The sequence below is a fragment of the Mangifera indica genome, unplaced genomic scaffold (assembly GCF_011075055.1).
Source record: "Mangifera indica cultivar Alphonso unplaced genomic scaffold, CATAS_Mindica_2.1 Un_0057, whole genome shotgun sequence".
Classification (NCBI taxonomy): domain Eukaryota; kingdom Viridiplantae; phylum Streptophyta; class Magnoliopsida; order Sapindales; family Anacardiaceae; genus Mangifera; species Mangifera indica.
In genome coordinates, this window is record NW_025401149.1 from 35,400 (window position 1) to 55,641 (window position 20,242).

At 35.9% G+C, this 20,242-nt stretch overlaps 2 protein-coding genes across 4 annotated transcripts; one reads left to right on the plus strand and one right to left on the minus strand.

Annotated features, from left to right (window-relative positions):
* Window positions 1-34: 34 nt before the first annotated feature.
* On the minus strand, window positions 35-6,894 carry LOC123207074 (serine/threonine-protein kinase STY46-like). Of its 3 annotated transcripts, none has more exons than XM_044624327.1 (16): window positions 6,288-6,894; window positions 5,904-6,018; window positions 5,663-5,760; window positions 5,457-5,573; window positions 5,295-5,349; window positions 4,916-5,026; window positions 4,594-4,638; window positions 4,039-4,154; window positions 3,857-3,964; window positions 3,035-3,108; window positions 2,724-2,899; window positions 1,957-2,052; window positions 1,469-1,549; window positions 1,323-1,376; window positions 451-584; window positions 35-380 (listed from the first exon to the last, which is right to left on the minus strand). In XM_044624327.1, the coding sequence occupies exons 1-16, from the start codon at window positions 6,491-6,493 to the stop codon at window positions 311-313; spliced, it is 1,656 nt and encodes a 551-aa protein (XP_044480262.1). In that variant the 5' UTR covers window positions 6,494-6,894; the 3' UTR covers window positions 35-310. The 3 variants fall into 3 exon arrangements, with proteins under 3 accessions (XP_044480262.1, XP_044480259.1, XP_044480260.1); XM_044624324.1 differs by having other exon boundaries at window positions 4,588-4,638; window positions 6,288-6,891; XM_044624325.1 differs by having other exon boundaries at window positions 35-377; window positions 4,588-4,638; window positions 6,288-6,886.
* Window positions 6,895-18,718: 11,824 nt separating this feature from the next.
* On the plus strand, window positions 18,719-19,508 carry LOC123207079 (plastocyanin). The gene has a single exon (XM_044624336.1). It carries the CDS (start codon window positions 18,802-18,804, stop codon window positions 19,309-19,311), a length of 510 nt encoding a protein of 169 aa, XP_044480271.1. The 5' UTR covers window positions 18,719-18,801; the 3' UTR covers window positions 19,312-19,508.
* The last annotated feature ends 734 nt before the right edge of the window (window positions 19,509-20,242 follow it).

Below are 20,242 nucleotides of genomic sequence, written 5' to 3' on the forward strand. Positions count from 1 at the left end.
ATGTTATATATATAATACCATTGCCCAAACAATGTATTCCAAATAAGATTCAAGTCTCTTCATCCTGGATGTCAAATATGTAAACATGAACATAACGGTCAGTCCGGATTTTAAAACACTGTTCTCACATGTTAGTTTTTGCCTGGAATCAAAACTCTTCTTTTTCCTTCTAAGTACTCATATTATCTTTTGTAAGCACCTAATTAAGTCCAGTGCCGATGTTTATCTCTGAAAGAGTAAGAGTAAAACATCTCATATTATACCCAAAAGAACGATATTTCCTTGCGACTCTCCAATGGTTGTCTCTGGCTTAAACACTCTTACAACTCTTCCCCATAACTTTTTCGTCAGCTAGTCCTTTTTTCTTCTTCTGCAACCTGCTTCAAGATTATAAAAGTTTCTAAAAGTGTGTTACAGAAGGAAAAATAATTGAGTCAATATTTTCTATACCTCCTTGCCAGGTACTGTAAATATTCTATGATTTCCGAGAATTCAGGTCTTGAAGAGGGGTCCTGCTGCCAGCATTTCTCAAGTAATTCCACAAATTTTGGATGAGCATGCCTAGGAATTGGAGGCCTTAGACCCTAACCATACCCATTAAGAGTGTTCTATTAGTTAACCCCGTTTTAAGAGTATAACAAGCTATGCCATGCAGTATGCAGTAATCAGTTTAATTGACGAGTGAACAGTAAAACTATCGGGTATAAATTGAGGGTGTAAATGAGCTAAGTAATACTTGGCTCAAGCTCCCTCGATGACATATATGAGCTTGAGTTTGAGTTCGCTGAACTTGTAAGATCTTGGCTTTAGCCAGAACCTTAGGCTGACTCAGGCTTGATTCAAAAAATTACATTTAACCTTTAATTTGAAAAAAAAAAATTAAGCTTCATAAGATTTTCCAAGTGTAAATGCAAGATTTGAAACTTTTACTCAATTCGAGAGCTTGCGAATTCACCAAACCAACCAACATCAAGCTCAAGCTCGGATCAAAAGCCAAACTCAAGTTCGACTTATTTGCAACGTTAATACAAATAAATATATTAACATGTCTTCATGTGATTGAGTGGTATAATTGTTTATTTAAACTCTAATTCAAAATCATTCAGTCATATGATAACACGTCAATTTATTTGTATTTATTAATTCTCATTGTTTGTATATGAAGTATTATTATTAAATGAAATATTCTAATCTAGGCTTAACTGGTAAAGTAAATGAACACTTTGATGGTTAATAAACAACACCAAATAAAGAATTCTTGAATATTGAAATTTTCTTTCAAAATGTGCTAATCCTTAGCAGAAGTTGTTGTATGAAAGTACCTTTTGGAGAACACCGACCGCTGCTTGTAAGGGGGTTAAGTCCTCGTATGGAAGCTGTCAAGTGAGAAAAAATTAATTAACATAAAAAGTTCGCTTCTAGTAAAATTCTCAGCATTTCTGGCAAAAAGGTTTCAATAAAGTGTTACCTTTCCTGTCAGAAGCTCCCATAGCACAACTCCGAAGCTATAAACATCAGCTTTGTGATCATATGGTTTATGTTCAATTACCTTTCAAGCATTAACACCAAATAAGCACATAAAAGAAATACTTTTGGGATGGCCATCAATAAGTCCATTTGATTCATATCCATCAGTCAGTTTGATCTGAATAAATATAGCACATAATTATGGTGCATAGTATTGAAAAATTCCAAACAACCCACCTCCAAGATATTTTCCAGCATATATAATAAATATACATAAGATTAAAAAATGAAAGCCCATAATTTCTATTCGCAGAAAAGTTAAGTGTAACAATTCAGTTCAACAATCCAGCCCACCTCCAAGTCACAGTTTTGATTTTGGGTTTTGCAACCCAAAATGCGTCTTAACAATTTAGGTCGTGGGATTTGCTTAAAGGTGTTACAAAAAGTAAATCAAATGACAAATATAAATAAAAACTGCATAATACCAACCTCTGGTGCCATCCAGCGATATGTTCCAGTCTCTGCAGTCATCACTCCAGACTGAACTTGAACTCTAGCAACACCAAAATCAGCAACTTTGACAACCTACGAATTTTTTTTTTAATACTAAGAAGGAATGTAATTCCAAAGCAGTGACAAATTTCAGTATAGTCTTCTGAGAAGATGATATAGATCTGATCAACAAGCAATATGAAACATAAAGACGAAAGTAATGCCAGCAAAATAACCAAAATAGTGCTAACATTATTAGGAAAATAAGGGTAAAACACAATCACAATGCTAAGCCTTACAAAGATTATCAAAATAAGATGGCACTGTTATGTAATGTCTTAAGCAAATCAGGAAGTCCTCAATGGAGGCCATGGTGAAACTAATTCAGGGAGCCAAGACTCTGCACACCTCTCATAAGCAAATCAGAAAGTCTTCATTCCTTCAACAAACTCCACAATGAAATATATTTGGAAGTGGACCAAGAATCAGCACACTTGTCTGTCTATCACTCACCAAAACCTCATGGTGTGAAGTTCTGGCTCACATTCAAGACCTCCAAGGCCATTGGCCAGAAAAACTAACCACAACTAGCAAGTTATAATAAGGTGCAAGAATGCCCAGCTCTTGAAATTGCATTACTCCCTTCAAAAATCAATCAGTGATTTGCTTCCCCATCTTCATACACATTGGGTAGATGAATGTAGTACTCATAAAGATAAAGCAAATATTTCAAAGTAAATAGTATAGGCAGGAGAATCTCTTACTCCATGTTCATCCATCAGAAGATTGGCAGCTTTAAGGTCCCTATGAATTATATTGTTTTGGTGCAAATAATTCATTCCCATGGAAACATCAATTCCAATTCTGAGCAAGGATGGAAGCTTAAAACCACCCTTTTGTTTTTGCAGAAGGTCATACATGCTTCCACCAGACATGAATTCTAAGAAAGGAATGTACACAGAGAAAAATGAAATAACTTAAAATAACATTGACAATCATATAACCAGATTACAAAATTTTAAGCACTTCAAAGATGACTATGATGCTCAAATACATGTTAGTCATCTAAATATACCTGTAACAATGCACATTCTTGGAGGTCTGGTGCATGCACCAATGAATTGAACAACATTTTTGTGTCGAAGCTTCCTACATATTTCAAAGCAAGAGTTTAAAGAGGGAACATAAACAAATTTTCTGATAGCAGGATGCAGACAGTAGCATACTCTTTCCATTATCATTTTACTATTAAAAAAAAAAAAGTTTAAACAACTAGAAAAAGAATGACTTCATTTTTAACTTCTGAATATTTAAATCTCATTTACTATTTATCTTAATATATGTTTTCTCCACATTGACAATCTTAGTGTAAATCAGCCGAATTAGAGAATTTATTTATTATCCACAACATCCAATTATTGCTGCATATCAAGAAAAATAAAATGATAAAGAGGAAACATCATATCTCATCCAGTAGTTCAACACGTCCCCATCTTAATGGATAGAAATATGGACAACTAAACTTACAAATAAATAATTGCAAGTATCCTATAGCACACATAATTACAGTGGTAAGACTATACGTGTCCAGGCAATACGAAAAGGCTTTCACCTGGACAACCATTACCTAACTGAAGACATAGGGATACATCTGCATAACCATGAAAAGATTCAAGGACATATCAAGTAAAATGGATATATGAGCATTAGTAGATTATAAACGCATGTTCATCATAGTCACAAGCAATCAGCATTTGTCCAGAAAAAAGTATCAATATGTGTGTGTGTGTGTGTGTGCGCCCGCACGCGTATGTGTGAGTGGGAAAAAAAAAAAGGAGCTAAGGAAAAGAAAAAAGAAGAGACCAGCACCAATGACAGAAAATTTAATTTAACAAACCTCATAATATAGACTTCTTGAGCGAATTCCCTCTGCATATTTTCTTTTAGATGCTCTGCTGTAAGAACTTTAATAGCCACATCTTGGCTATAGAATGTACCTTTATACCTGCATCAGTCAAAAGCATACTATTAAGCTGTTACTCACAAACAGAAAAACTCTAATAGATGATAAAAACTCACAAATCACCATAGGCTCCAGATGAAATTTTATATTCATATTTCAACAGGCTCGCATCAATTTCCGAAACATCAATTCTGGGTAAATTCACATGGTAGATTCTGGTTTGTTCTTGCTTCTGTAGAGCACTCCAATAGTCAAATTTACATAAATGCTAAAAGAATGAAAAAAATTGAATGCATCAAACAGTTTATGCAGATTTAAACGAATGAATGAAATTTCTTCTACCACTTTCTCAGAAATTCTCTCTCAGAAAAATTGAAATCACTAAAATCAGTCAAAACTGAGTGGAAGAATATGATAAGATAGCAAATAAGAAACTTCAGAAGTTTCTATAAAATGACCAAATGAATGATTTGCTCTGGGCAATAATAAGCAAGTGAAACTGAATTTTAAATAAAATTCCGCCAGCAAAAAAAACTCAGAACTGAAAAACGTTATAAAATTAAGCAAAAAATAAAAAAAGTCTTTCCCACACCACAATCAAAGAAAATGAGAGGATATAATCACAATTATAATTGGAAAAGACAAGCACTATGTAAAGGGACTACCTCAACCTTTGGTATTTCTTTTACCAGAAATTTTCTCAACTGCTCAGCATCCTATATATGAAGGTAAAGGTCAACTGAAGGAGGTGAGAACAAATTCATAAATGCATATTGCTTTCTTAAATAAACAAGAGAACTGAAAAACCAGTAATTTGAAACGCTACATCAAGAATAATGTCTTACAATGAATCAGTAATCAACTTTCTTGCAGTATAAAGAAGATGAATACTTTAGCTAGATTATTATAAATTATATTTGTACAAAAGGAACGTTCTCCAAGGACTAATCATTTGTTCTGATAATAATTATTACTAATAAAGAAATAAAATACCTCAAGTGACCAACCATCCACAACAAACACATCCAAGGAGTAGCCATCTATAGTGGAGAATGCATGTGCTTCTTGAATGTTCAACCCAATATCGGACAGTAAAGAAGTCAGCTGACAGTAGAATAGAGAATTTTAACAGCAAAATGAGAAAAATTACTTAAGAGAAGTAGAATTATATCAGGTTGACTAAACCATCAAAGCCACCTGCCAAATAATTAATTTGAATGATAGGATGCAAAAAAGACATGTTTTTAGGGGGTGGGTGGGATGACAGCAAACCAGCTAAATCCAAAGATGCACATTTGGGAGAAATACAACAAGATGATGTCCATAAATGATAAGAAAAGCCAGCAAGAAGTAAACAAATGACATCAGCTACCTGACTGAGAAGTTTTGGCTTATCATTTGTTGATATTGTAATTTCATGCATTAGCCTACAAAATTGTGAACGTATTGAAATGTTATTCTACAAAATTTTAAAGTTTCTAGCAATTGATAAAAAAATGTCGAATTCAGGGAAGGGCATCTAAGAACCATCTACCAAGAGTTTAATCGATAGGAATTCATGCTAACATCATTATCTTGAACATCTGATCTATTTGCTATATTTACAAGCTCTGGATCTGGAGTTGAACCGAAGGCAGGAGGTGGATGCATGCTGAAAACAGAGAAGAGAGAAGCAAAATGTAGATAGATAAAATCATGAAATTAGACAACTTTAACTAAATAATAAAGAACATTACATGCCTCTGGTTGTTCCAAAACCCAGAATATACAGTATCTACTTTTCTCGGAGTGTTTGAATGAACCCACTCACTGAAATGACTTGAAGAAGCGGAATGCATCTGCACAAGAGAAAGATAGTCAAAATGTGAGCTAAGAGTGACATAATTCACATTAACACTGACAAAGGTGCTAGCAAATTGTAATAAAACATCCATACGAGTTTAATGAAGGCAAGAAAAATTTTACTAGCATGTATGTATACCTGCACAAGCCGGACATCAATGGCAGGTCTAGTTGCAGGGTCTTGTGCCATATGCAGTAATCTTTTGTGCATCAGAACATTTTCTGCCCTCCCGACATTCACGTCCAGGGCATACCTTCATAATCAAGGCAAAGTAAATTAAATCATAGCGATCAAAATTTGTTAGTTCAAGAAATTTTCTAAATGGTCCAAATAAAATGTCCTTTTTCTTTCCCCTAACAGAATTCAAAGAATAAGTTCAATGATCAAGCCGAACTGCTACTGTTGCAATGAAAATGAGCCATCGTAATCACCACCGTCCATTCCTTCACTGTAATTGTAATTTTCTCACAAAAAATAAGCAGAAGAAAAACAAAAATCAATGTCGAGCTGGGTTTGGACGACCTTTTCGGGAGTCGGTGAAAATGAGTCCACAGTTCATCTTCAAAGCCAGGCTTTCTGGTCTCTTGTTCATTTGTTTCTTTCAATCTACAAAGAACCTCCTGATAAACTTCAACTTTGTTCCGTGTCTGCAGCTTTCTACTTTGACTCGGTGCAAAATCTACAGCTCTACTGCTGCAACTCTCCGTATCTGCCATCTCATCAGTCATCACTATAAAAACCACAGGAAATGAACAGTAATAAATAATTCTTCGAAGCTCTAGTGCTGCTGATGATCAAAGGCTTGTCGTGAGCCTTCTGCAAGTTTCTGGCTTCTCTCCTGCCATGGCTTCTTCTTTAAATCTTCTATTTCTCAACTTTAATTAATGTTTTATTATAATATCTTCTTAAATATTATTGTCTACTGTTAAGATAAGATGCAATCCCATTTAGATATACTTTCCGTTATATAATTGAGTTTTCAGGCACAATCAATTTAACCAATTTTCTAGTTTAAAATTAATATAATCATTTATGTTTAGGAGTTCACAATGACAAGAAGTCTGATGATGATGATGATGATCACAACCTTTTCTCCCACCATCGCTTCTTCTTTGAATCTTCTCATTCTCTACTTCAATTACTTTTTTTTACAACTAAAATATTGACGAAAATCAATATAATCAGATATCTTCACAACTAAAAAGTTCACAATAGCAAAGAATCCATGAAAATAAAAGTCTAAGTGGGCACAATAAAAAATGTCTTGTAAGAAAATCCTGATGCCTTGGATCTGTTGGGGTAAATTGATGTATAAAGTTCCAAGTAAAGCCTTCTGCAATTTCTAAATATGTAAAGAGTTTACACTCAATTTAGCCAGTTTTCTATCTCAGGATTTAGAGTTCAAAATCAAATAATCATTTATGTCTTCACAGCTAAACAGTTCACAATAACAAAGAATCCACGAAAATAGAAGCCCAAGTAAGCTGGTGCACTAGAAAATTATTGCTCAACTGATAACATATATAGCAAAAAAATGTCTGGTAAGGAAATCCTGACGCCTTGGACCTGCCGGGGTAAATCAAGTTCCAGGTAAAGAGTTTTTGCAATTTTTAGACATGATTTATGGAGGTTATATGTTTAATTAGTTTAATACACTTAAACTGAATAAAGATGGATATTGACTTCACATCCTTCTACCACTAAGTTTCTTAAGGGCATGCCTAAAAATAAAAATAGGGATGAATTTAGAATTGGATCTGAATATCAAATGTATAATTTGACCGGCTTGAATTTGAACTTGTGAATGATGAATAGTAATATTGGAAAAGGAGAAAAATGTCATATTATAAGGAAAAAAACTTTTACTAACCTAGAACGAGTTAAGTTTAAACTGGCTAAATACAAATTGTTTTAATTTACGGTTAATTTATTCAACTTAATAATAATGAATCGAGCCCAAGCCACTCCGCCTCTACTTAAACATATATGTATACAAGTATTGATAAATAACATCATGTCTTTCATTAGTAGTTATAAATAGTGATATATTTGAATCGAGTTCAAACAAAAATCAATTGAAAATTGAGTTTGACTTATTTGATTGATAATAAATTCATTGAAAAGGAAGAAGTGTAGTCACAAATTAGAAAAATCATTAGAGGATATAAAAAAAAACCATTTGAGAAAATCAATATACCAACAATATTATAATGACTCGATTGAGTCAAACTAGAGTTACCTTCGCTCGAATTTGAATCATTCACTCTTAAACTAATTTTAAGCCTGAGTAAATTTGGATAGCATCCAGCTTTAACCGTAGCCATTCAACCACCCCTTTATTCAGGTGAAGGGGCGACCGTTGTGGTGGGGTGGCATTTTGTTCTTTGCTGGCTGCTGGGTACAGTATTTGGATTAGTATTTTGATAAGTGACATTTTATAATTGGATAAGATATGATGAAGGTTTGGGAAGGTGAAAATGCTTCAACTTACAGGGGCACGGGCACATGCCCCCACTTTCCAAAGGAATCGCACTTGGAGTTCGAGTTGGGCCATCATCTACGTAGAATAGATAAAATATCGAACGTTGCAATTCCAAATTTCAACACCCATATCATCCACAGTCACTATGGCCTCAGCCTCACTACTTTGTGTCATTTTTATATTGATACTTTAGAATAATATATGTAGGATAAGGCACGCACCTTTGACTTGGTTAAACAATAAAGTAAGAACAAAACATGCAATGATTCTTCTTAAAAAGTTCTTGACCTGGTTTGACTAAGGGTTGGTTTAAACTTGATTCAAATTCTTAATACTCAACCCAAATTTAAGTTTGTTTGAACTGGTATATAAATTCTTTTGAGGGTTATCTATAAAATAAACAATATTATCAATAAAGTGATCGGTATTATTGAAAAATAAATATATCGTCAAAAAAATAATAAGTTAATTTTGAATTAAACTATTAGACTAAATCTCTAATTTGAATTCAACTCTTTTAAACCGAATATAAAATCAAATCTAAGCCATTTTAATCTGAATTCACTCTTAATTTTACCAGCGAGATTTGAACTAAGAAATAGAAGGTCCTTATGCCTTGATTTAAAACCTGGAGTTAATATGGGCTTTGTATTTTTTATGAAGCGGGCTCTGACTACCAAAGTCCAGTGTGCCCATAGAGGCAGTCCAGTTGTGTACAAAGACTGCTGCAATTGGTCTTATTCTTCGCAGCTGCTCTGTGCAGGGTGAGTAATTGTGCTGGTACGTCAGCCGTTAGTTCCTTTAACTCTATGCTGTTGATGATGGCCCAAATCCGGCATATGACAGGTTCGGTCCGTGAGATATTGTCTACAGGTTTTGGCACAACGGATCATACGGGGTTTTGTCCTGTAGTGCATCTCAAGGGTGAGAAGGTGATCTAGGGTTTATATAGACTAAAATCGAACCAAATATAAATTGACGGAAGCTCGGGCTGGGTTCCTGTCAAATCCAATCCCTATCCCTGCTACAACTTCATATATGTTAACCAGTAAATTAAAGGTCAATAAGCAAGGGACAAAAGGGTGTGGATAATCTGAAGAGATTCCAGCAGAAATAAATATATTGTAGTTGACATTAATGCAGGGTAGATTTACAGAGCCTTACGTTCTTTATGGGCAATTCTCCATTAAATATAGCAGTCTGTGCTGCCTCTAGTTTGCTAGTCAGGCAAAGTGTTGCACGAAGTCGCACTTAATTTGAGAATTAAGAAAATTCCAGAAGCAGAGAAAGGTTACAGAATAGGAGAGGGAAGCTTAACATGAGTTTTGCGCCAAAACTGAACATTTTCATTATGCTTTCATTATTTAAGACACCACAATCCACTAATGGAACGACATCGTATCAGCTAACAATTGCAATCAACAAGCAAGACAACGACACCGTATCATCTAATTACGTACAATTGAAAAGCACTAAGTAATGAAATATAATTGCAAAACGACACTGTCCTTATGCCCAGCTAACTTTTTCATTTACTTCATATTTCCATTTTCCCTCCATCACCCCATAAGTGCCTCTAAATTGTTCAGTCCGCAACAATTGCCCCCTCCCCAGCTTCCTTGTCCTCAAGGGAGAAGTCAGGAAAGCGTTGCCTAATCACGTCGGCAAATTCCCAGGTAGCAGCTTGAACAGGTTCCCCATGCCACTGAATCAACAATTTAACAGCTGGAGCATGGCCACGCTTGATAAGCTTCCTATCAAGAACAGCCTGAGGAGATTTTAGAACTTGTTGAAATTGAGGAGGCAAAAAGGGAGAAGCCGATACGCGAGCATAAGCAGGTCGTAAAAGTGAAACATGAAATACATCATGAATCATGGCCTCAGGAGGAAGCTGCAGCTTGTAAGCAACCTGTCCCACAACATCCAGAATTTGATAAGGGCCAAAGTATTTTGGCTGAAACTTGGAATTGCCCTGATGAACAGTAACTTGGCGATAAGGCTGTAGCTTGACATAGACAAAATCGCCAATCTGAAAATGACGATCAGTCCTCTTTTTATCTGCCAATAACTTCATACGATGCTGAGCTAGTGCTAGGTTCCGCTTAAGAATCTGGATGGTGGCTTCACGAATCCGCATCATTGTGTCAACCTCTGGCATGTTGGAATCCTTAGGGAAATAAGGAACATGGATTGGAGGAGCATAGCCATATAAGGCCTCAAAAGGAGACATGTTTATACTGGAGTGGTGATTGGTATTGTACCAATATTCTGCCAAGGAAAGCCATCGAAACCAGTAACTAGGAATTTCACCCGCCATGCATCTAAGGTACCCTTCTAAGCATCTATTCACCACTTCTGTCTGACCATCCGTTTGAGGATGGTAGGCAGTAGAGTACTGAAGAGAAACACCTTGCAAACGGAAGAGTTCTTTCCAAAAATTGCTAAGGAAAACCATACCGCGATCACTAGTTATTGTATTTGGGTTACCATGCAGCTTATACACATGATCTAAAAAGAGTTGAGCTACCATCTGTACTGAGAAGGGGTGACTCAGGCCAATAAAATGGCCATATTTTGTTAAGCGATCAACAACCACAAAGATAACAGATTTTCCCTGCGACTTCGGCAAGCCTTCAATAAAGTCCATGGTTAAATCAGTGAATACTCCTGAAGGCATTGGAAGAGGTTGTAACAGACCAGGAGAAGCCACATTTTCAGGCTTATATTGTTGACAAGTGGAGCAACTACGAATGTAATTCCTCACAGCCTTCCACATCCCTTTCCAATAAACCACCTGCGCTAATTTTTTCATAGTCGTAGTGATCCCTGAATGCCCACCAATAGACGAATCATGAAACAATTGCAGTAGCTGTTCTTGTAATTGCGGACAATTAGCTATCACCAGCTTGCCTTTCCGTTTCAGATGACCATTCTGCCACTCAAAATTGCTATAAGCCTGAGGATTCTGCTCCTTAGTTGTGATAATATTTCGTAAGTAATCATCATGCTGCCAACCTTTTGTGATTTTTTCCATCAACTCAGCAGGTAAAATGGTAGCAGTTAAGCTATGAATTTCTAATGCAGGCACTCTGGATAATGCATCAGCGACTACGTTTTCTTTTCCCTTCTTGTATTCAATTGTGTAATCGAATTGCATTAACTTAGCAACCCATGCTTGCTGCGAAGGAGTGGTCACTCTTTGTTCCAACAGATACTTTAAACTTTGGTGGTCAGTCCGTATGACAAACCGTTGATTCTTGATATAATGCTCCCATTTTCGAATGGCAAACAAAATGGCAAGCATCTCCTTTTCATAGGCCGAAAGAAGTTGGTTCTTGGGGGAAAGAACCTTGCTAATATACGCAATTGGATGACCATCTTGCATGAGGACTGCTCCAATGCCATTGTTGGAAGCATCTGCCTCAATAAGGAATGGCTTGGTCATGTTAGGAAGTGCTAATACTGGTGCTGTACTCAAGGAACATTTTAGTTGCTCAAAAGAAGCTTGCATTATTGCTGTCCAATGGAAGGAATCCTTCTTCAAGAGTTCTGTTAGTGGTCTAGCAATCTGCCCATATCCTTTAATAAACCTTCTATAATAACCTGATAATCCCAAAAATCCTCTTAACTGCTTAAGAGTCCTAGGAACAGGCCATGCTTGCACAGCTTCCACCTTTTTAGGGTCTGTTGTCACCCCTGCAGCACTAATAATATAGCCAAGATACTCCACATGTGATGCTCCAAAAATGCACTTACTTCTCTTAGCGTATAAGTGGTTTAACTCTAACAACTTCAACACCTCTTCTAAATGAAATAAATGATCCTGATGGCTTCTACTATAGACCAATATATCATCAAAAAAAACTAAAACAAATCTCCGCAAGTGAGGCCTGAAAATCTCATTCATGATGTTTTGGAACGTGGACGGAGCATTAGTGAGGCCAAAAGGCATCACTAAAAAGTCATAATGGCCCTCGTGAGTCTTAAAGGCAGTTTTGTCAATCGACGAAGGGTGCATTCGAATCTGCCAATACCCCGAACGAAGGTCAATTTTTGAGAAAACAACAGCTCCTCCTAGCTCATCGAGTAGCTCTTCTATAAGTGGAATAGGGTATCTATCTTTAATGGTAACTTGGTTTAGTGCTCTATAATCGATACACATTCTCCAAGTCCCATCTTTCTTCTTCACCAACACCACTGGACTGGAGTAAGGACTGTTGCTGTTTCGAATCACCCCCGATTCCAACATTTCTTGAACCAACTTTTCAATTACATCCTTCTGCATTCCACTGTACCTATATGGCCTCATGTTAATTGGTTGTGCTCCTTCTTGTAATAAAATTCTGTGATCTTGAAGCCTCACTGGTGGTAAACTTGTAGGCTCTTCAAAGATGGCCTGATATTTATTCAACAATTGGTCCAGCTCTTGCCAAGTCCCAGCCTCATTTCCTTCACACGTCTGAAGGTTATAAATCTGCATTTCAACTCCCTCATTATTAACTAGTAACAACTGAATAAAGGCCAATTGCTGCTGCTTATGTAGTAGTTTGCCTAGCTGCTCATTTCTTATAACACTAACCTCTCGATCTGCATAACCTTTTAAGAAATATTGTTGCCCTCCTACAAAAAACCTCATTGTTAAGGCCTCAAAGTTCCAAACGATGTCACCGAGTCCGACTAACCATTGTGCTCCAAGAATTAAATCATAACTACTCAACGGAAGGGTATAAGCATCTATGTAAAGAATTTGGCCTTGCACCTTAATCTCTAACTTTTCACATAGGCCTTTGCATTGGAGCTCTTGACCATTGGCAACAGTTACCTGAACACCCTTCACTTCTGTAATGACACATCCTAATTTCTGAGCTGTGCATTCACTAAGGAAGTTATGAGTTCTTCCTGAGTCTATGAGTATAAAAAGCTTCCTTCTACCATGCATACCACTAACCTTCATAGTTCGAAACCCCACTGAACCATCTAAAGCTTGGAGAGAAAGTTGCATCAGTCCAGGTTCTTCAATTCTGACTTCTGATTCCCTCAGTTCATTTCCTTCTTCCTCATCAGGTTCGACATGCAATTGGATGACAAATGCTTGCTTCTTCTTACACTTATGGCCAGGCACAAATCTTTCATCACACCAAAAACATATTCCCTTAGCCCTTTTTTCATCAAACATTTTACTTGTTGCTGTCTTTTGAGAAACTGGTAATGGTAACTTAGGAATATTCGGTGTCGGTAACAAGCCTGCAGTTGTATTCTGCTTTGGAGGCAAGTTATTATTAGCCCAACCTTGGTACCCAGGTTTATTGGCATAAGGAACCTGAGGTGTCTTAATAAGTGGTTTAGGCTGGTTCTTGATGGCCGCCACCGTAATCTCTTGTAATTTAGCAAGTGAATAAGCTTCGGATAATGTCTTCGGCTTAAACATCCTCACTGGCATCTGTAGCTCATCCACCAATCCAGACAAAAAAAAACTCAAAGCCTGGTCCTCTCTAATGCCAGTTCTTGGATATAATGCATCAAATTCATCAAGATACTTCTGCAACGAATTTACCTGCTTAAGATTCTTCAGGTCGGCCAACGGATCGTCGTACGCAAAGTTGCCAAACCTAGCCCTCATCGCTGTCGTATATTCTTCCCAAGAAATAATCACATCACCTCTAGTTTTCATAAACCCTTGGTGCCATTGCATGGCTCGTCCTTCCAAATGTAATGCCGCAATTTTAATTCGATCATTGGCCGGAGTATCATCTACCTCAAAATAATATTGTGCTCGTAATATCCAATTGTCAAACTCATCACCATTGAAATGAGGGAAGTCCAATTTCGTTGCTCTTCCCCATGGATATCGTGATTCTTGAACCACTCGAGATGTGCCTTCATCTTGTCGTGGTGCTGATTGAGCAATTACCTCCGCTTGTTGAATGCTCAATCCACGTATTAAATTCTGCAAATTCTCCATCGATTGTTGAAGACGGTTTTGTGATTCCTCAAGTCGATCTTGTTGTCGTCGCTCAGATTCAGTCACCGTCTCAGAGATTACTTGTGTGAGCTCTCGCCGCAATTCCTGAAGACGAGTTCCGTCCGCCATGGCCAGGATGAAGCTCTGATACCACTGTTGCACGAAGTCGCACTTAATTTGAGAATTAAGAAAATTCCAGAAGCAGAGAAAGGTTACAGAATAGGAGAGGGAAGCTTAACATGAGTTTTGCGCCAAAACTGAACATTTTCATTATGCTTTCATTATTTAAGACACCACAATCCACTAATGGAACGACATCGTATCAGCTAACAATTGCAATCAACAAGCAAGACAACGACACCGTATCATCTAATTACGTACAATTGAAAAGCACTAAGTAATGAAATATAATTGCAAAACGACACTGTCCTTATGCCCAGCTAACTTTTTCATTTACTTCATATTTCCATTTTCCCTCCATCACCCCATAAGTGCCTCTAAATTGTTCAGTCCGCAACACAAAGAGAGAGAGAGAGAGAGTAGCTGTGAAGGGTGAATTTGATTTAAATTAAACTGACACTGTAATGAATTCAAATTCAAATCAAAACTATAATATAGAGCTCAAACTTAATTTTAAACTTGTTAAAACTGGTATATAGTAATATTAAAGAACCATCACCGAGATATATAATATCCTCATATAAATTAATAGAATTGAAGATGAATAAATCAATCTCATATCAAACTATCATACTAAAACTTAATTAGAATTTGATTTGTTCAAACTGAAATATAAATTTGATCCGAACTGTCCCAATTGGATCCCCATTTTAATGAGAGCGAGAGAGTCTGTACAAAGAGAGAATAAATATATATATTATATGGTGATGGGTGTTGGATTGCCATTGAATGCTCTGGCCTCTGGTTGCGTTGTTAGTCCAGAGTTTTAAATGCGTACCTAGCTCCCTCATTCACTCACATTTCTCTCCTTAATTTCTACCCAAGACATTCCCATTCTCTTCACCGTTCTTTGTATCTTTCTCTCTTCTTCTACTGGTTTCTTCTTTTTTTTTCTTTACTCTTACAACTGCATGGTATATTTTTTTGTATATCTAGCACCAGCCAGCCAAAGAGCTGCATGCAGAACGGATATGAGAAATAGTCACTGCGATATTGGCCCGGTTCACTCAGATGAAACTCTCTGTGAGTTGTTTTACACTGTGATTGAGCCGTGCCAATATCTTAGTGCCTACTTCTAACTTTCATAAAAATCCCCCCTCGAGGTGACAAATTTCTTAATTTCTTACGAATGCTTTTCATCTTATATATGTTTGAGCTTATTAATATATTATATATATACACATGCATCCACGTACTATGGTGGATTCGAGGGCTGGAACTTGAATTTATGATCAGTTTGAATGAGCCAAATTTTTGAAAGCCAGTTTCACATATTTATTCGGGTGTTGTTTATTTGTCCTTTACTCATTTATCCTCTTGATAAAACTCTTGCAGTATTATATATCAATTCAAATAAGTTTGTCCGAACTCAATTCGGTGCTAAAAACTATGGAAAGAAAGAAGATATAGCAGCATTATGATATGTATGTATTATGTACAGCACGAGCATATATATACTTTAAGTTGGTTTCTGTGCGTACTAATTTTAGCATATATATATATGTCCGGCACACATTTTGATCTGGTGCATCTCTGTACAACTTCATTTTTTTATTTTAATGTGTTTTCTATGGGTTCTACTTGCAGTTACTGTGAGATGCGAAGAAAGAAACGTTAGTTGAGAGAGTAAATAGGAGCGTTGGGGTACAAGAAGATGAAAAGTAAATAGGTTATTTATGAGAAGAGAATCGTCCACAGACATTCATTATTGACAAGGGATACCTTTACTGTAGATTTTACTTGAATTTGAATTCACATTCAATATGAATAAACCAAATTCCAATTAGAGTTTTAGTTTAAGAATTTAATTGAAGTTTACCCGGTTTATCCTTTTGGCAATCCTATTGTTTACTCAAACAACATTATTTATTTAGTTAGTAATATAATTTATCTCATTGATAATTGTTTTTATGATTTATACATCAACCTAAACAAATTTAAATTGAATGCTATAAACTTAAACCAAGTTTAATTTGACAATGGCACTGTGGCACATAATCATGCGTGCCACCAAGCTAAATTTGATTTTGATTAAGATAATTATACTTAAATCTTTAAAGACTTATACCACTTGCTTGATCGAGTTGATCGGTCAAGGAATGCGGTTTGAGTCAATCAAATCGATAAAGATCTAAACAACCCCATAATTAAGTTAATGCCAAGTTGGGATCTGAAAACATTGCGACTCGGATGAAACCTTTTCATTGGCTAAACGAAGTGCTGAGTTTTGGTGGTGTGTGATTGTGCAACCAAAGAAAGTTTGAACATCTGTGAACAAAATATAAAGAGCTTCAGATACGGTGCCACCGACAAAAATAGTACAGTACAGCGAGCGTAGCAAGGGAAAAATGAAGTAAATTTTACAAAAATTATGCAGGCAAAAGGATATAGCATAACAATATATATAGATTTAGATGTCATTTATTGATAGAGTTGACAGGGTAGGTGCAAAGTGGGATTGTAAATGGTAGAAATAAATAGGAAGAAGATGGTGTATTCAATTGGGGAATCTTTGTCTGCAGGTGCAGGGAGCAGTCAGAGGTGGGTGAGGGAAGTAATATGTTTGTTTGCATTTCTGTTGTTTTAATGGATAACCTAGCTTTGATTTAGTTAACATGTTGGTTTCTCTGTGGTAGGCTGTGTTATCTAAGAGACTTCCATGTGTTGTCATAAGTTAAATCAATCCCACTTTCATGTATCATTTTGACAAGTTAAATCCGCACTCACTCTCGGTATTGCCATTTTCTTGTGTTGTTCTAAGTTGAATTAGTACAAAATGGTTCCACGATACCAGTTTGGTTATAGTTTGACTAAAATAACCCATTATCTTGAAGGTTTTTAGGTTTGTAGATGAAAAAGAGCTCCATCTCCATATAGAGTTTTCTTGTAAACCAAATAACTCACAAATGTTTGTATCAGTGAAAATTTATTGAACAAAAATGCAAATCCCATGAACCACTTCCTCAATTCCGTTGCAACAAAAAATTTATGTATAGAAGGCAAGTAGATTCTGATGGTTATATTTCCCTTCTGCAAAAATTATTAATGTTATTTATTTATTTACTTTTTTTTTTTTTTTTTTGGTCTTCTGCTACTGAGGAAGCTAAATTTACATTGAATAAACTGTCTGCATTGTTTTTAGGTTGCTTAGATAACTTTACCTAACTCCAAACAGCAGATTGTTGGTTCACTGACAAGTAATATGGCTTTATGAGGTTATAAGGGTGTAACTGCTACTCATTTCTAATTAAAGAAAGAAGTGATTGTTTTTAGTTTTGCCTTAGGTTTCACCTTTTGAGATTGGGCATTTTCTGCATGAATGACCAAGGAAATGTGTGGTGATGGGCATGGTGCTTGAAGTCCTAATTCAAAGTTGCTGATAGGCGATTTATAGTTTTTTGGCTTTGTTTAGTGACTGATAATATTTTATTTGAGGTGCTCACATGAATGCTAGCCTAGAACGGAGCACTGAAAGGGCATAATTGGTCTCTCACTAGCTTAAAAAAACAAAAGGGTGTTATTAGTCAGAAAATCCTGTTGATTCTCCTTGCAAATGAGAGAGGCAGTATAACTATAATCTTAATTAAAGCTAGGGACAACACCTTGGCAAATGTGTTGGAAAGAGAAAATTATGTTATTATTAACATGATTGATAAGATGGTACCTTTAAACACTTAAGGTTAGATACAAATTAAAATGATTAAAACTTGATTTTTAGTTTAATTTAAACCTGTGAAATAAGCAATTATAATTTGAACCCTAGTTTAAAAAATGAGATAAGTTTATGTTTGAGCTCAATACTATTAGGTTCGGTTCAAATGTGGCCTATTTAACACATGTTTATCTCATTTTATGACTTAAATTCATGTAGAGAATATCTTTACCTAAACTAGACATACATGCATGGTTCAATATTTGTAAAGAGGAGATTTGGTATATACATTGATATATTATTATGCGAGATTATGATTTTATAAACACTCATTCACATAATAAATCATCAACGTTTATATAAGTGTTTTACTCATTGTTAGTGTACATAATACAATATTACTTGTGAAGCTAAATTCGATCTGAAATGCCGTGAAAAACTTATCCTCTTCCACTACAATTCAACATTTCTAAATTTTAATGTCTGCCATTCTCCACCTGTCATTGCCACGTTAATGCCATGTCAACAGATGGCATCTAAACTAGCCATTGAAATTAATTCTTAGTGGATTACCCATGTCCCTACCACCCACTTTGCCATTCATTTATCTACACATGTTCATCCTCACATATATACCACACAATAAGAAGTCGGCAGCCGAGTCACCTTAATAAAAACCAACCTCACTCTCCTTTTCTGATTCCTTCAATTCATAACCTTAGCGGAACCCACCCACAAAGAGATAATATCTCCTTCAACAATGGCCACTATCACTTCAACAGCTGTTGCTATCCCATCATTCACTGGCCTTAAACTGGGCTCAAACTCATCGAGATTGAGCTCCAGTGTCAAGGTTTCAGCATCTCCTGTTCCTAGGTCGAGCTCTGTGAAGGCCTCACTCAAGGACTTTGGTGTTGCAGCGGTTGCAGCCACAGCTGCTGGTGCAATGCTTGCTAGCAATGCCATGGCCATTGAAATTTTACTTGGTGGTGATGATGGGTCATTGGCTTTTGTTCCAAGCTCGTTCTCTGTTAGCCCTGGAGAAAAGATTGTGTTCAAGAACAATGCCGGCTTCCCACACAATGTGGTGTTCGATGAGGATGAAATTCCAAGCGGTGTTGACGCATCGAAAATCTCCATGTCTGATGAAGACCTCCTCAATGCTCCTGGCGAGACTTATGCTGTTTCTTTGACTGAGAAAGGACAATACTCTTTCTACTGCACCCCTCACCAGGGAGCTGGCATGGTGGGAAAGGTGACTGTTAACTAAGTGTGCTCTCATAGTTCTTTTTCTTTTTTACCACCTTGGTAGTAATTGAGTGAGTCTAAGAGTTTCATGGTATCATTTTCAGTGCATCCTAAAGTTCGAATTGGTTTTCACCGGAATCATATAATATAATACATATTACATACCGTACTATACTAATAAGCAAGAGAGAATTGAATGTGGCGTACCAAACAGATATATGCTTTTTATTTTCTTGAAAGTATCTAAATATTTACCCTATACCAAGTTCTTATAGTTTTCTTGCTGCTGCAAAATTAAATTATATTGAAATAAGTTGTAGTGCATTTTGGGTACACCCAATTTAAGTTGGTGGGCTTTGTTTTAAAGTATAAATGGATTCATTCAAATAGAGTTGAGATTCGGTTGGCTCAAATACAAAATAGATAATTTGTTTGAGCAGTTTATAAAATCATTGAAATATTATAATATTGTTAATAAGATGATAATATTATTAGATAGACAAATCAGAATTGCAAAGTTAAAGCTCCAATTCCACTGATGATATTAATCACAACTTATCATATAGAACAATAGCAGGCCGTAAATGCCCAAATGAGCAATCTCATAGACCTATAAAGTACAACATCACAAGATTTGTTGAAATTCTTTTAAAATGAAAAAAAAAAACTATGCTGTCTATATGGAGTGCTTCTTCTTTTTTAATCTGAGACATAATAGGCACATTGGTGACTTAAAAAATGCTTACTTTTACAAACCATTTCATTTGTGCACGCTTACCTTAAAGGAGCTATCTTTTCTCCAAGAAAGTATATCGGTATAAATTGATAAAATTATTAATATGAATTATATTATATAATATGTTTATTATATTAATACTCAATACACCTTTAAAATGTATCAGTTTTCATTATTATTATTATTTTAGGTTAAATCAATTATATTAAACAGATAA

Coding starts and splice junctions, on each gene's coding strand:
- LOC123207074 (XM_044624324.1), bottom strand. CDS start 6,493: ATGACTGATGAGATGGCAGATACGGAGAGTTGCAGCAGTAGAGCTGTA. Junction 6,019..6,287: donor TTTCACCGACTCCCGAAAAG/GTCGTCCAAACC, acceptor TTGATTATGAAG/GTATGCCCTGGACGTGAATG. Junction 4,639..4,915: donor TGGATGGTTGGTCACTTGAG/GTATTTTATTTC, acceptor CTTCATATATAG/GATGCTGAGCAGTTGAGAAA.
- LOC123207079 (XM_044624336.1), top strand. CDS start 18,802: ATGGCCACTATCACTTCAACAGCTGTTGCTATCCCATCATTCACTGGC.